This window comes from Vombatus ursinus, unplaced genomic scaffold, assembly GCF_900497805.2.
Source record: "Vombatus ursinus unplaced genomic scaffold, bare-nosed wombat genome assembly UNPS02014959.1, whole genome shotgun sequence".
In the NCBI taxonomy this organism is placed as follows: Eukaryota; Metazoa; Chordata; class Mammalia; order Diprotodontia; family Vombatidae; genus Vombatus; species Vombatus ursinus.
This window is the reverse complement of record NW_020954737.1, coordinates 16,169,568-16,186,180: the sequence shown is the minus strand read 5'-3', so window position 1 is coordinate 16,186,180 and position 16,613 is coordinate 16,169,568. Positions and strand designations below refer to the sequence as shown.

The 16,613-nt window shown below is 37.9% G+C and overlaps 1 protein-coding gene across 1 annotated transcript in view; it reads right to left on the bottom strand.

Moving 5' to 3' along the window:
• Positions 1–16,613, bottom strand: part of MRPS22 (mitochondrial ribosomal protein S22) — a 71,394-nt gene that overhangs the window by 12,912 nt on the left and 41,869 nt on the right. The window contains exons 3-4 of the mRNA XM_027845177.1: positions 5,203–5,564; positions 533–696 (exon numbers count right to left, since the gene is read on the bottom strand). Of these exons, the coding sequence (XP_027700978.1) occupies positions 533–696; positions 5,203–5,564 (526 nt within the window). The remainder of the gene's footprint in view (positions 1–532; positions 697–5,202; positions 5,565–16,613) is intronic.

Below are 16,613 nucleotides of genomic sequence, written 5' to 3'. Positions count from 1 at the left end.
CACAATTTACTATAATGAAAAGAATAATAAAATAATAAAAATTTATTATAATATTATAATATTATAATAACTAAGCCTAGCTGCAAAGAAGAAATAGACATAAAAAGGAATCTCCTTTTCTTCTTTACAGAGGTGTGGGATTACAGATGTAGAGAAGACGTATCAAACTGCTTTTTGTTACTGCAAACCAGATTAAAATATAATTGGGAAATTTTTATAAATAAATACAACACAACATAAAGAATGTTCATTTGTGATTTTCTAAGTCAATATTCCATTTCTATTTGAATTTGATACCACTGATATAGAGTACTACATATATCTGACTTAGTTGATATATTATTTAATCTTGCTGAATTTTTTCCTCTTATTTTAATTTTTTTTATTATTCTTGAAAGGAGAGGAATATGGATATGCTAAGAAATCTGGATGATATAAAAACAAAATACATCAATAAAATGTTTTTTTTAAATAAAATAATGTCATGATTTTCAATTACGATTTTCTGATAACATTTATTTAAATCAGATACCTCTTCCAGTTGTGCTTCTGTCATTAGCTTATATGTTGGTGGCTTAAGTTGTTGCTTAATTGGTTTAAAAACCTTCTGTAAATCCAAACCAGTCATTTTGGTGAGTATATTTTGAACTTCCTCATCTGTGAATTCCGGCTTCTTTGTCTCCGAGCAATCTGAATCTGTCAAAATGAACTTCAGTTAAGTACAAACTGACAAAAATTCCACAGCAAAAAGAAGTACACAGGCAGCACCTAAAAAAAACACATGTCAACAGAAAAACAATATGCAGTCCAAGAAACATAAGCCCACAAAAATATCTACCTTCACATTCCTATTCCCCAAAGATATGCAAAGCAGTTTTGTGAATACATGTAGGCCAATCATGTAGCTACAGCAAAGGAAGACAAGACTATGTTATAATTTTGTGGTAAGCCACTATACCTATATAAGCTTCAGTGTACCAATGGAGAAGGAAATGGCAAACCACTCCAGTATCTTTGACAAGAAAAGCCCATAGGCAGTATTAAAATAATAAAATATATGACACTGGAAGATGAGACCCTTAAGTCAGAAGATGTCCAACACACTACTGGGGAAGAGTGGAGGATAATTACACATAGCTCCTGCACTAAGTGGCCGGGTCAAAACCTAAAAGAAGCTCAGCTGTGGATGTGTCTGGTGATGAGAGGAAAGTCTGATGCCATAAAGATCAATATTGCATAAGAAGCTAAAATGTAAGATCTACGAATCAAGGTAAGCTGGATGCGGTCTAAGAGGAGACAAATTTTAAATATCAACATCTTGGGTGTTAGTGAACTTAAATAGATGGGAATGGGTGAAATTAATTCAGGTGATCATTACATATACCACTGTGTGCAAGAATCCCTTAGAAGAAATGGAATAGCTTTCACAGTCAATAAAAGAGAGAGAAAAGCAGTACTGGGATAGAATCTCAAAAATGACAGAATGAAATCTGTTCAAATCCAAAGCAAACCATTCAACATCACATTAATACAAGCCTATGCTCCAACTACTGAGGCCAAAGTTGATCAGTTCTACTAAGACCTACAACATCTTCTAGAAATAACACCAAAAGGGGCAGCTAGGTGGCACAGTAGATAAAGCACCAGCCCTGAAGTCAGGAGGACCTGAGTTCAAATGAGGCCTCAGACCAAACACTTGACACTTACTAGCTGTGTGACCCTGGGCAAGTCACTTAACCCCAATTGCCTAAAAAAGAAAAAAAAAAAGAAATACACACACACACAAAGATGTTACATTCATCACAGGGAATTGGAATACTAAAGTAGGAAGTAAAAAAATTATTGGAATAAATAGGCAAGTTTGGCCTTGGAGTACAAAATGAAGCACAGCAGAGACTAAAAGAGTTCTGTCAAAATAACTCACTGATCATAGCAAACGCTCTTTTCCAGCAATCCAAAAGATGACTCTACACATGGACATCATCAGATGGTCGATACTGAAGTCACACAGATTATGTACTTTGCAGCCAAAGACAGAGAATCGCTATACAGCCAGTTAAAACAAGACCTGGAACTGACTGTAGCTCAGATCATGAGCTTCTTATTGCAAAATTCAGACTTAAACCATCACACCATATTGGGTATAACCTAAATAACATCTCTTACGAAGTTGAAGTGACAAACAGATTTAAGTGATTACATTTGGTAGAATGCCTGAAGAACTATGGACAGAGGTTCAAATACTGTACAGGAGGCAGCAACAAAAAACATTCCAAAGAAAAAGAAAAGCAAGAAAGCAAAATAACTGTCTGGTGAGGCTTTACAAATAGCTGAGGAAAGAAGGAAAGTGAAAGGGAAAGATATACCGAACTAATGCAGAATTCCAGAGAATAGCAAGGAGAGATAAAAAGTTTTCTTAAATGAGCAATGCAAAGAAATGGAAGAAAATAATAGAACGTGAAAGAAAAGAGACTTCTTCAAGAAAATCAGAGATATCAAGAGAACTTTTCATGCAAAAATGAGCATGATAAAAGACAAAAATGGTAGAGACTTTACAGAAGTAGAAAAGATTGAGAATAGGTGGCAAAAATGCACAAAAGAACCATACAAGGAAGATCTTAACATCACTGATCACAACGGTGTGGTTACTGATCTAGAGCCAGACATCCTGAACAATGAAGTGAAATGGGCCTTAAGAAGTATTGCTAACAATAAGACTAGTGGAAGTAATAGAATTCCAACTGAGCTATTTAAAATTCTAAAAGATAATGCTGTTAAAGTGCTGCATTCAATATGCCAGCAATTTTGGAAAATTCAACAGTGACCACTGGATTGGAAAAGATAAGTTTACACCCCAATCCTAAAGAAAGGCAATGACCAAGAATGTTTAAATTACCAAACTGCATTCATTTCACACACCAGCAAGGTTATGCTTAAGATTCTGCAAGCTAGGCTTCAGCAAGATATGAACTGAAAATTACCAGAAGCAGGATGGTTTTTGAAAAGGCTGAGGAACTAGAGGCCAAATTGCCAATATTCACTGGATTATGGAGAAAGCAAGGGCACTCCACCAAAAACACCTACTTCTGCTTCACTGACTATACTAAAGCCTTTGACTGTGTGAATCACAACAAAATATGGCAAGTCCTCAAAGACATGGCAGAACCAGATCCTCTTACTTGTCTCCCAAGGAATCTATATGCAGGCCAAGAAGCAACTGTTAGAACCAAACATGGAATAACTTGTTGGTTTAAGATTAGAAAAGAAGTACAAGGCTGTATATTGTCACCTTGTTTACATAATTTATATGCAGAGTACATCCTGAGAAATCCAGGCTGGATGAATCGATAACCAGAATTTAGGCTATTGGGAGAAATATCAAGAATTTCAGACATGCAGATGATGCAGAAAGTGAAAAATTAAGAAGCCTCTCGATGAGGATGACAGAGGAGAATGTAAAAGCTGGCTTGAAGCTTAACATAAAAAAAAAAAAAAAAAACTAAGATCCTCATCACTGGTTTCCTCACTTCCTGGCAAACAGGGGAAGAAAAAAATGGAAGCAGGGTCAGATTTTATATTCTTGGATTCAAAGATCACTGTAGACAGTGACTGCAACCACAAAATTAAAAGACACTTGCTCCTTAGAACGAAAGCCATGGCAAATCTGGACAGCATACTAAAAAGCAGACAGAGGCAGGTAGGTGGTGCAGTGGAAAGAGCACCGGTCCTGGATTCTGGAGGACCTGAGTTCAAATCCAGCTGCAGATATGTAACACTTACTAGCTGTGTGACCCTGGGCAAGTCACTCAACCCCATTGCCTAACCAAAAAAAAAAAAAAAAAAAGCAGAGGCAGTACCTTGCCAACAAAGATCCACATAGTATGGTTTTTCCAGTAACAATGCCTGGCTAGGAGAGTAGGACTATAAGGAAAGCTGAGTGCAAAATCAACACTTTCAAACTGCAGTATTGGAGAAGACCTTTGAGAGTCCCTTGGACAGCAAAGATGTCAAATCAGTCAATACTTAAAAGAAATTAACTCAGACAATTAACTGGAATGTCAAATACTGAAGCTAAAGCTTAAATACTTGGCCACATAATGAGAAGACAGGACTCATTGGAAAAGACCCTGATGTTGGGAAAGACTGAAGGCAAATGGAAAAGGGGATAGCATAGGATGAGATGGGTAGTGTCATGGAAGCAACGAACTTAAGCTTGGACAGACTTCAGGAGATAGCAGAGGATAGTAGGGCCTGACTTGAGTCCATGGGGTCATGAAGAGTCAGACACAATGAACAACAATGACATCATTTAATTCTCACAAAAACAGATTTTTGCATGTGACCAAGAGTCTAATACCAAGTGTCTAATACCAATCCTATGTGCTCAGAGAATGGAAAAAAAAAAAAGTAGTCTAGGATTAGTTTCTTATGGTTTAGTGAAAAGAGCAATAGATTTGGAGTTGGAGATTCAAATGTCACCTCTCCCATTTAACTACCTCTGCTACCTTGTGACAATTACTTCTTGTCTCAGCTCAAATTTCCTCAACCATAAAATAAAGTTGATCCTAACTGTACATAACAAGAGATGCATTAAAGTTATTTTTCCTTTCCTCACAGCTGAGAGCGCCTATGTCTTGTTGCATCTTTTTGGTCTCCCACACCAGAACATATACATTGAGTAAAGGTTTGTGGCCCACAGGAGAAGGCAGAACCCGGGGGTTTTTAACCAGGGTTCTTCCTCCCTTCCTTTCTTCTGTCCAGGACGTCCCAAAAGTCTGTGCAGTTTGATACTATTAAAGTATTTAAGCAACTAAAGCCTAAAGCTGCACTAAGATTTTTAGGACACGCCATGTCGGTATAATTGGTTTCTTTTGCTATCCTAAGTATTTTACATTATACATTTAAGCACATTATTCTGTAAAGGGATTCATAGGCTTTGCCAAAAAGGGTCCCTCACACAAAAAACAGTTAAGGACCTTTGCTCTCATCCAAGTTCACTTTACAGATTAAGAAAGCGGAGGCTTTAGGAGGAAATTAGAAGGTTCGGATGTGAAGCTAGTCACCCAAAGCTACACGACACAGCTCGGGAGTAGCAGGGTTGGGATTTGAACTCAGGGCCGCCTTCCCACGCTGCGGATGACACGGGGAGCCTAGCCCGGGGCAACGAGGACAGGAATGGGACAGAGTCCAGGGAACACTTACTAGCCTCGGAGCTCACCCGACGACAAGACGGCCCCGTCTCGCGGGCCCCCGGCGAGAGCGGGAGCCAGGCTTGGGCCGGGGCTCTGACTCTCAGAAGCCCTGAGCCCCTGAGCCCTGCTCCCCTGAGCCCTGCTCGGCAGAACCAAATAGAAGCAGTCACCCTGAAAACCGCCATCACCTGCCCCCCAACCATCTGCCCCGGAAGCGAAAGGCTTCTACTTCCTGAGTCACGCAAAAAAGTTTTGTGGCATGCTGGGAAATGTAGTGGGGGGGTGGGGCAAGAGTCAGGTGGATGGAGGTTAATGTCCGCCCGGGAAGGCCAATTTGTTCGACAATATTTATTGAAAAAAATGCCCTGCCGGCTTTTGGAAAGTCAGGGTTGGTAATCAGGGGAAAACTAAGGACTAAAGATTGAGATGTTCAGTTCAATAAATATTTTTTACATAAGGGACTCTACTCACCAGGAGTTTACATTCAGTCTAGTAGCTACAAAGATAACTGTGATACAAAATATCACTTCCCTAAGTACAAGAGAGAGTTACAAAGTGCCACGTGAGGTCGGAGGAAAAAAAAGAAAACTCCAGAACTGGGAGATGTGCTAAGAGGGAAAGGTATAAGGTTCAGCAAATTCAAATTGGATGACCTGAGGTCTTAATCTCAGAAAAGCAGGAATCAAGGTCACCTTCAGACAGAACAGTGGGACTGGAGAAATTTGAGATTGGAAAAGATTAAGACGAACTTCTATGGAGAGTATCCCTCAATAGAATGTTTCTTTTATGACACTCCACCATCTAGGTAAAACAGGTTTTGCTGAAGTCAGCAATCTACCTGAAGCAACTAATCTTGCATAGTCAGGGTCCTGTGTGATTTAAGTATGGCATAGTCAGAATTAGGGTGCTGTCTGGTCTTTGCTGTTCTTTCAGAAAGTCACTCCATCTCTTGTACTGGCCGTTTCCCATGTCTGGAACGCTCTCCGTCCTTATCTCTGTCTCTTGGCTTCCTTCAATTCATAACTAAAACATCACATTCTGCAAAAAGCAGTTTCCAGTCAATCTTAATCTTATTGCCTTCCTGCTGAGATTACCTTTAATTTTCCTGTATGTATCTTATTTGTACATGGTTGTTTGTATATTATTTCCCCTATCAGTTTGTGAGCTTTCCGAGGGTAGGGACCGTGTGTTTATGTTTTCCCTTTCTTTGCATCCTCTGCACTTAACAGTGCCTGGTATGTAACAGATGCTTAATTAAATCCTTCTTGACTTATACTGCTTCCCCCTGTAAGCACAGATCTAATTCTAGACCTCTTTCTCAACTTTCTCCTAATTAAGAACTGACCTACTGTGTGTCTCATGTGGTGAGCTCTCAGCAATCTGTTAAAGCAGAAAGTATAACATCCTAGAGTGAATTAACAGCTGATAACAGCTTCTGTGATCCCTCCTAGGGATAGTTGCATTTCAACACAAAAGTCTCTAATTTTGGAACCATGTCAGGCCAGTGGGATAGATATTTAGAGAGGGGGGAACCTTTATAATATACCTCAAATGACATTATGCAGTCAGCCCTGTATTTTGCTAATCTTTATGCTGTCTATACTCAGGAAGTTGAGAGAAAAGAGAAAGCATTTATTAGAATGGGAAGAAAAACATTAGGGTTTACTCCATAGCTGTTGTGGGATAGAGGAAAAAGTATGGGATAAGTCTTCAAAGATTTTGATGTGAATTCCGGTTAAGCTATGTCATCTCTACAACATTTGTAGATAGAACTATAAGGGAAAGAATATACCTACAAAATGGAATATATCTGCTGGCATATTCATAGTAATCTATTTTCATTATTGGTAACAGTGAGACATATACACTCTATCAACTCCATATCCAGTATCCTATGCAAGTGCCATTGGCACTTAGACGAGTTAGGAATAAATGACTGGACCTGACCAAACAAATACAGAAGAAAATTTATACTGGCCACAATTGAAACTATTCTGCCTCCTAGATCTTAAACTCTTGAAATGATCTGATTACAATGTTCTGTCCTAGTTTCCCTACTGCTTTCTCTTCTTGTTCTTCTTTCTCACTGTTACTTCTATTCCCTTAACTCCTCCATTCTCCTAGTCCATCACCCCTATTCTGATCTTTCTTCTTAGCACAGTCGACCCTATAATTAAAGAATTTAACAAGGCACACTGTCTTTCCCCACCTTGAATCCATTTCTCCCCGACTTAATATTCACACCGTTATAATTTTCAATCCTGAGCCACCTGCTCTTTTTGTTACAATAAAGGGTTCTAAGGTGATAAGAATTATTCGAGAGTGACAGTGAGCAATGGACTTAAAAATGCAAAAGGATCCTTAAAACTTGTTTTTAAAGTTATGCACAGAGTCTAAGAGGGATTTCCTATTGATTACAAGGTTTTCTGAATGCTTGCTTTGTTGTAGTTGCACTGAACCCTGGAACATTACAAAGTCTCCCTTGTGAAATCTGAAGAAATCTGAGTTTTTCTAACCATCCAAAATGAAAACCACAAAGTGAATTAAAAAAAAAAAAAAGAATTACCCGGATTGTGATATTCAGCAGAGGAGAGAGAGAGAATAGGAGGAGGAGGAGGAGGAGGAGGAGGAGACAAAGAAGGATATCTTGTACAGGCGCTGCAGATGGACAACAAACTGGACCCATTAAAGAGACAAAGCTGTATCACATTGAATTGCACAAGACTTTGAATGATTCCTAATTAATTGCTTATGCAAAAAGTCCATCTCTTTAAAATACATTCACTGTAAGATGATATATGTCTGTGAATCATGAAACATAACAATCTTAGAGATTCAAAATTATAAAAAAAATCCAAAGGGCAATGATGCATGATGATTATAAGTAAACTGCAGTGATGACTTACTATGTAACAAAAACTGCTGGGAAAACTGGAAAACAGTGTGGCAGAAACTACATTGTACACTAAGATAAAGTCAAAATGGGTACACAATTTAGATATAAAGGCTGATACTATAAGCAAACCAGGAGAGCAAGGAATAGTTTTCCTGTCAGATTTATAGAGAAGGGAAGAATTTATGATCAACCAAGAGATAGAGAACATTATGAAATGCAAAATGGATAATTTTGATTACATTAAATTGAAAAGTTTTTACACAAAGCCAATGCAACGAAGATTAGAAGGGAAGCAGAAAACTGGGAAACAATTTTTACAGCCGGTGCCTCTGATAAAAGCCTCATTTCTAAAATATGTGGAGAACCGAGTCAAATTTATAAGAATACAAGTCATTCTCCAAATGATAAGTGGTCAAAGGTTATGAACAGGCAGTTTTCAGAGGAAGAAATTAAAGCTATCTATAGTCATGTGAAAAAAAATATGCTCTAAATCACTATTGATTACAGAAATGTAAATCAAAACAACTCTGAGGTACCATATCACACCTATCAGATTGGCCAGCATGACAAAACAGGAAAATGATAAATGCTGGAGAAGATGTGGGGAAATTGGAACACTAATGGATTGTTGGTGGAGTTATGAACTTATCCAACCATTCTGGAGAGCAGTTTGGAACTACTATACCCAAAGGGCTATAAAATGTGCATACCCTTTGACCCAGCAATACTACTTCTAGGTCTATATCCCAAAGAGATCATAAAAATGGGAAAAGGACCCACATGTACAAAAACATTTACAGCAACTCTTTCTGTGGTGGCCAAGAATTGGAAATTGAGGAATGCCCATCTGCTGGGGAGGGGAATGGCTGAACAAGTTGTGGTATATGAATGTAATGGAATACTATTGTGCTATAAGAAATGATGAGCAGGCAAACTTCAGAAAAACCTGGAAAGACTTGTATGAACTGATGCTGAGTGAAGTGAGAGGAACCAGGAGAACATTGTACACAATAACAGCCACATTGTACGATGACTAACTTTGATAGACTTAGCTCTTCTCAGCAATGCAAGGATCTAAGACAACTCCAAAAGTCTCTTGATGGAAAATGCTATCCACATCCAGAGAAAGAACTTTGGAGTCTGAATGCAGATGGAAGCATACTATTTGCTCTTTTTTGTTCTTGTTATTTTGTTTCTTCTTTCTTGTGGCTCCTCCCATCAGTTCTAATTCTTCTGTACAACATGACTAATGTGAAAATAAAAATTAAAAAAAGAAAAACACCCCATTTTTAGACTTTTCTCACCATTTCCCCCACTCTTCTCTAATCTATACCATCTTCTCTAGTCAGGCTGGCTTCCTTCCTCTTCCATATCACACGAAAACCAAAGCTGTGCCTTCCCTCAGATTTAATATGCCTTGCCCTGCCTAATTATCCCAACCAAACTCATCATTCAAGGCTCAGTTCAAACCCCACCTCACTTACGAAGCCTTCCCTGAAAACCCAGAATCTCTTTTCTCTCAATTCCTACTCCTAGAGCACTTTGAGTTTATAAGCACACCATTTAAATTCTACCAAGTCTTGTGTGGTTCACATCTATTAGTCTTTTCCTTTCAATTATCTAATAAATGTAGCTAGTGAAGAAATATCTTGTCCTTCTGTGTCCTTCGCAACAATTAAAACAGAGAAGGGTGCATAGTATATGCTCAGTAGATATTGATTGATTGCTTTCAATGAGTGTTCACTAATTATTTTATGCATGTGTTGTTTTTCTCTCCCAAAGCATGAACATATTTTCCTTGAGGGCAAGAAACATCTTGCCTTCTCTTCTATTCCCCATAGGACCTAGCACAAGTCTTAGAGTACTCTGTAGGCCCTCACTAAATATGTGTCGACTTACTCTGGAGTTTGCCTCACACTCTTCCTAGCCAGAGGGGTCTTAATTCCCTGTTTTGGCACATTTACTTTTCACTTGAGTGATAAGAGAATGCTTTAAAGACAGAGGAGAAAGAGAAAATGAGAGAAAGAGAGAGAGAGACAGAGAGACAGAGAGAGAGAGAGACAGAGAGAGAGAGAGACAGAGAGAGCGTTACATCCTGGGAAGGGATTGGAAAGATATTTGGCTGGCTGCCTGTAGACCACTCTGGATTTATTCCTGCATTTGGACAGCAAGCCTATGTAATCCTTCACTCCCTGGTGGGCTCCTACTGGCAGCAGGATTTATTAGACTATGTCTTTGAGAGGGTTCATTGGGCACTTGAGCAGTAACAGCTGCTGGATCACTGGCTTCTTGGCTAGATGGAGAAAGAACTAGCTAGGTGGGACTGGAGTTGCTTTTAATGTCTGGGAAAACAATGCATCCTGTCATGTCTTCAGTATCATTGTGTAATCCGCTATTCCCCTGAGTGAATTTTTTAAGTAAGTAAAGTTTATCCATCAAGTGCAAAGCTTTAAAGAAAAAATTGAGCTTCCCCCCCATTCAATAATGCAATTTAATTCAACAAGTATTTATCAAGTACTTACTATGTGAAAGAAACTGTACTAGGCGCTGGGGAGATAAAGACAAAAAAAAGTAGCAATTCCTTCCTCAGGGTGCTTACATTCTATTGGCAATCTCATAAGTAGTCAGAAAAATAAATGCACAGTAATTTGAGGAGGGGAGGAGCACTAAGGCTGCATGGAAATAATTGGTGGAAATTCTTCTAAAATGTACCATGCGCTTCCCTTTATTCCTGAGTAAGCTAATTATAATTTTATCTTTTCTTGTTGACTCCAGTTCATCATATGAGTATCCATTGTTGTACTGGGTAATGTCTATCTACTTTTAAGTTTTCATCTCCTTAGACTTTAGGGCTGCTCCTGTTACTTTTACCACACGTGATTCACTAGCTTATTAGTTTTTTTGCCTATAATCTCTTTCTGGGAAACCAGGTCACCTACTATGTTAAAGATTGTATGTTAAATAAGAGGCAATAAAGTTTTAAGTTGATGGCTCCTTCTGAAAACTTCAATGACTTTATGACAAACTTTTCAGTGATTCAGAGGTCTTGCTCAACTCAACTCAGTATCATTGAGTTCATTTCAATTCAGTAATCATTCCCTAAATGTCTATCTACTTTGTGCAAAGTGTTGTTCTAAGTATAAGGAATATTAAGATAGATCTACACAGATTTTCTTTTCAAGAATCATATATGATCATTTCTTGCATCAGATTTTGTCCCAGTAGATAGGGGTTACTTGAAGATTTTAATTAGATTATTATTATGTGTTATTTTTGCAAAACCTCTATATTTTGCTGGATATTTAGTTCAAGAAAGCAAGAGTGTAAAGAGTTAATTTACTCTCACCTTTTGATTCATCCTGCCCAGCTGGAAGCAGAACAATGAAATAGATTTATTTTTTTAAATTGTTTGTTTTTGGAATGTACTCTATGGCAGAGTTGTCAAACATGGCCCACAACATTCCCAAGTATGGCCCAAATGTAATTGGGAAATATTTAACAGAATAAATAAAAATACAATAAAATATAGATAATATCACATTTTAAAACTGTCAATATGCAACCCATAAGGATCCTTATGTATAGATTAATGGTCTCTACTCTACTGCTAGCATGTTAAACCGAAGGGGAAGGAACTATTTTCTCCAGTTTCCACGAGGGGTATCAGGTCAAACAAATGTGTGTGTGTATGTCTATAAATATATATATATTTTTATATATATATATATATATGGAGAGAGAGAGAGTTACAAATTGAAAGAGAAACAATACATATGTATATACATATAGAGTTACAGATTGAAAGAGAAAAATATATATGTATATACATAGTTACAGATTGAAAGATACATGTATATATGTATATATGTGTATATATATATATATATATATATACAGAGAGAGAGAAAGAGAGAGAGACAGAGAGAGAGAGAGAGAGAGAGAGAGAGAGAGAGAGAGAGAGAGAGAAAGTTACAGATTGAAAGAGAAAAGAGAAGGGAAAGGAAGGGAAGAAAAGGTAAGAGAAGGGAAGGGAAAAGGAGACCTTATAACTAATCAGCATAATTATGCAAAACAAATCCAGACAGTGATCAGTTCCAAAAATCATTGTCTTTGTACCTTGTGACCACCACTTCTTTGATGGGAGAGGAGTAAATTATGGGTCCTCTGGAAACTTAGTTGATCATTGCTTTGATCAGCATTCTTAAGTATTTCAAAGTAGTCTTTCAGTATTTTCATCATCCTTGTATAAATTATTTTCTTGATTCTGCTCACTTTACTGCATCAATTTGTACTATGATTTTGTGTGATTATCTCTTTTGTTGTTTCTTATGGTACAATAATATTTCATTACTTTCATAAAACACAATTTGTTCAGCCATTCCCCAATTGTCTGAGGCAAATTAGGCTCTAGTTCTTTTCTTTTTCTTCCTTTGTTTTTTTCTTTTCTTTCCCTTCTTTTTAATATTCCCTTCAAGAACAGGCAGTTTTGCTTGAGACTACTCCTTCCTCAGTATTATCTTTCCTCTTAAGTTTTCCCCTGCCACTACTTGTTTCCCTAATAAATTTAGTGTATTCCAAGGCCCCATACCTCATCCCTTCCTCGTTGTATGTTTTTCTTCTCATGTACCCCAGATAGGAGAAATAGCAAGTTCCATCCCTTTTTTTATTCTTTCTATATTAATATGTTCCTTCTACCTTCCCTTCTCTTTACCCTCTTGAGAGCCTCAGAACAGAACCAACCCACTCCCAAGACCTCTGTTTATTTATTTTTTGTAATTTAATTCCTTCAGTACCCTTTGAAGACATCAAGGTTCTGAATAGACACTTGCTTCTTCTCATCCTATTAGAATGTTAGCACTATATTTTCATACATCTCCTTTTGGCAGCTTAAATAAATTTAAGGTTTTAAGAATTTTTTTAGGTTTCTTTGGACTCTGGTGTTTGTATTGAAAAATTCCTACTCCCCCTGGTCTTTTAATCAGAAATACTGGGAAGTTCTCTATTCCATTAAAGATACATTTTTTTCCTCTTTGAGATTATATCCAACTTTGCTGGGTAAGTTATTCTTGGCTGTATAAACCTTTGTTTTGTGTCTTTCAGAATATCATATTCCAAAATTTCCTTTGGTTTTTAGTAGGAGCTGCCAGGTCTTATATGATTTTGACTGTAGTTGCTTGCTACTTAAATTGCTTCTTTCTGGATGCTTGCAGTCTTTCTCACCCACCTATCCCCCTTCTTTTATGTGGGAATGATGGATTTTGGCCATGGCATTCCTGAGGCTTTTTTGGGGGGATTCCTTTAAATAAATGATCAGTGGATTCTTTCTGTCTCTACTTTGCCTCAATCAATTAATAATATATTTATATATCTGGGTAGTTTACATATTTGTATAACTGGGCAGTTATCATTTACGATTTATTGAAATATAGGCTCAAAGATTTTTTGTTAACCAGAATTTTTGGGAAGTCCAATGATTCTTAGATGATTTCTCCTTGATCTGTTTTCTAGATCTGACATTTTTGATATCAGCTATTTTACATTTTCTTCTATTTTTCAATATTTTGATTTTGTTTCTTGCAGTTTCATGGAATCATTGATTTATATTTGGTCTATTCTAGTTTTGAGAGATCCCATTTCTTAGGTAAGGTTTATCACTTTCTTGTCTAAGTTGCTATTAGAGGCAGCACTAAAGCCAGTATTCTCGTAATTCAGGTTCAATGTTAGGATGAAATGAGGCAAGTTCACATCGTTCAACAGTTAATTAAAAAGAAGTTTCCTTTGCTCTAACACATCAAGGATGTACATTAAAGATACAGGGCACTTAGCTTTTCTGGATGCCACCTCACACTTGGCTCTATATGGAAATGTTTCTGTTCATAAGTACATGATATAGTTAAGGACATAGCAACAAATATGGTCTTCAGAAATCCACCAACTCTAAGGGACTCTGACAGAATATAGGTGGGACTTTTTATGCCTTTAGGTGACCAGGAAATTGCATCTGGGAAACAAGGACCAGTCAGGTTCTGGGACTGCTTTTTATCTTTTTAAGGGAAACTAATCCTTGTCACAGAAGGGAAAAAAAAGGGTAAACCTATCCCAGAGGTGGGGAACCTGCAGCCTGGAGGCCACATGTGGCCCTCTAGGTCCTCAAGTGCAGCCCTTTGATTAAATCCCCCTAATAAAAGAATTTGTTCTGTAAAACTTGGACTCAGTCAAAAGACTGCACCCAAGGACCTAGAAGGTCACAGGTTCCCCACCCCTGGCCTATTATGTGTTGTGGGAGATGCTGGTAGATATTGGTCCTATCATAGCTGCTTATCATCCTTCCAATTCTTTTTTTTTTCCCCAGAGCTTTGATTTCAATTTTAATCTCTTGCTTCATTTATTTCATCTAGGTATTCATGTAGTACTCACAGGAAATCCAATTTTTCCTTTGAGTCTGTGCTTATAGCTGTTATAGAGTTAAAATTGTAATAATTCTTCATACTTCTCTGAGTTTTCTTTGATTTCCTTATCTCTTCAGCTTTTGTTCCCGAACTGGAGCTTTGGGTCAAAACTAGGCTCTATCCCCTGCAGTCTTTCTTGGGATGTGGTTGGCCTTGCTTGGTCTTGCCCTGGGTTCCCCTGGATTTTTGTGCTGAGCTCCATGTCCTGGAGTTAGGCCTCCTTCCCAACCCCCATCATTGAGGTTCAGAGCACTGTATCCACCAGGTGCCCTCTGGTGTCTCAAAACAGTGTGTTAGGGACTTTAGAACCACTGGGCCTGGGATATGATGCTTGATGCTACCCCACCCCTCCAGGCTTACAATGCCCCTATTCTTTGTCTGTCTAACTGGGGCTTCCTCAGGAAAGCCCTCCATTCTTGCTATCTCTAGGCTCAGAGCCATACAGGGTACTCATTGATTGTCTCCAGTTGGGCTTGTACTCACTTTGCTCAAGGGACTTCTTTTCCTATTGCCCATGGCCTTCTGATGGATTTTTGCACAATTCTGGGTTAGAAAATGTCACTTACTTTAGTTTCTTATTGGATTTCTTGATCACTATTCAGTCTGGTATGAACTTTAAAGGTTTTTGCTAGATTAACTATATGACAGCTGGATGGCCTGCCCCTCAATTCAGGCAGCCATCTTAGCAGGAAGTTCTCAATAAATGCTTGCTGAATTGAATCTTTTAGTTTGGATAAGCTCCTTTTCAAATGTGTTTACTGAAAGAAAAGAAAGAGAAGCTTTTTAAATAATAGGCCAGAACTTCGACCTGTAGTTACCTTGTGTGTGTGTGTGTTGTTGTTTGTTGTTGTTGTTGTTGTTGGCACAATAATCAGTTTGCTACATCCTAATATTAACACTTTTCTCAGTTTTTCAACATGACACTAGCACAGTGTAGCAATGTTACTTTAATTTCAATTATATATAAGAGCCCTCGAAATTATTACAGGATTATAGAGTTGGAAGTCACCATAGCTCTTCTGCTCCAACACTCTTATTTTAAAAATGAGGAAATGGGGGCACAGATAGTTTAAATGACTTGACCTTGCTCTTTAGTAATTATTACCTATCAAGAGTATCTGCCTCTGATGACGGGCAGGGGCTATTCTGCAATAAAATGAAATGCAGGAGGAATTGTGGTTTAGTGGGAAGAATGTTAGATTTTAAGTTAGAGGAACTAGGTTTGCATTCCAGATCTGCCCCTTACTACCTGTGTGACCTCAGGCAAGTCACTTTCTCTGGACCTCAGTTTCCTTAGCTGTAAAATGAGGGAGCCTGGACTCAATGACCCCTAAGGTCACTTCCAACCTTAAATCTATTATCCTCTGACCTATGAGGACTTTGGCTGGGATGTTTAGTAACATTAACTAAAACCAAATGTTCTATTACCATGATCCAAAAGGTGATACAATCTACAAAATAATCGACATTTGGTTCCTTTGCTCCAGAAAAAAAAAAAAAAAAGATCTGTTAGGTTTGGAAAAATGTAGAAGATTTTTTTCCCCTGAGGCATATGCTGGCCTAAGTTGAAAGTAATTCCCATCAGTTTAGAACTGGGTGGTCTGGTGAAAGGTTATTTCTCAGTTAGATCTGGAGGCAGGAAGTCATTCAGAGAGATGATATTTATAAAGGTTAATGAGCTCATCATAAATTTCTTTCATGAGAAAATGTGGTACATCTTAGTGACTTCTACTCAATCCCCAGATTGCTCATTTTGAACATCATTTCATTTCAGACACAGAACTTCAGTGGCTTGAAGTTTCCTAGGGTAGATGTGGTTAGTGGCCGGCAGCAGGATGCTCTTGCTACTGTTGCGTGAGGATAGAACAGTTAGGAAAATCAGAAAATATGCTTTAAGGGTGCCCAGCTCTTAACAAGGTGCTTTGTACGTAGTAAGTGCTTAATAAATGATCATTGAATAAGTGAATTAATGATTGTGTGAATTAATCATATCCCTAAGTGTAGCTTAAGTACTCTGGTTTAACTAGCTTTGAGGGGCCTGGAGACTTAGAATCATAAATATGGTAATACTATGAT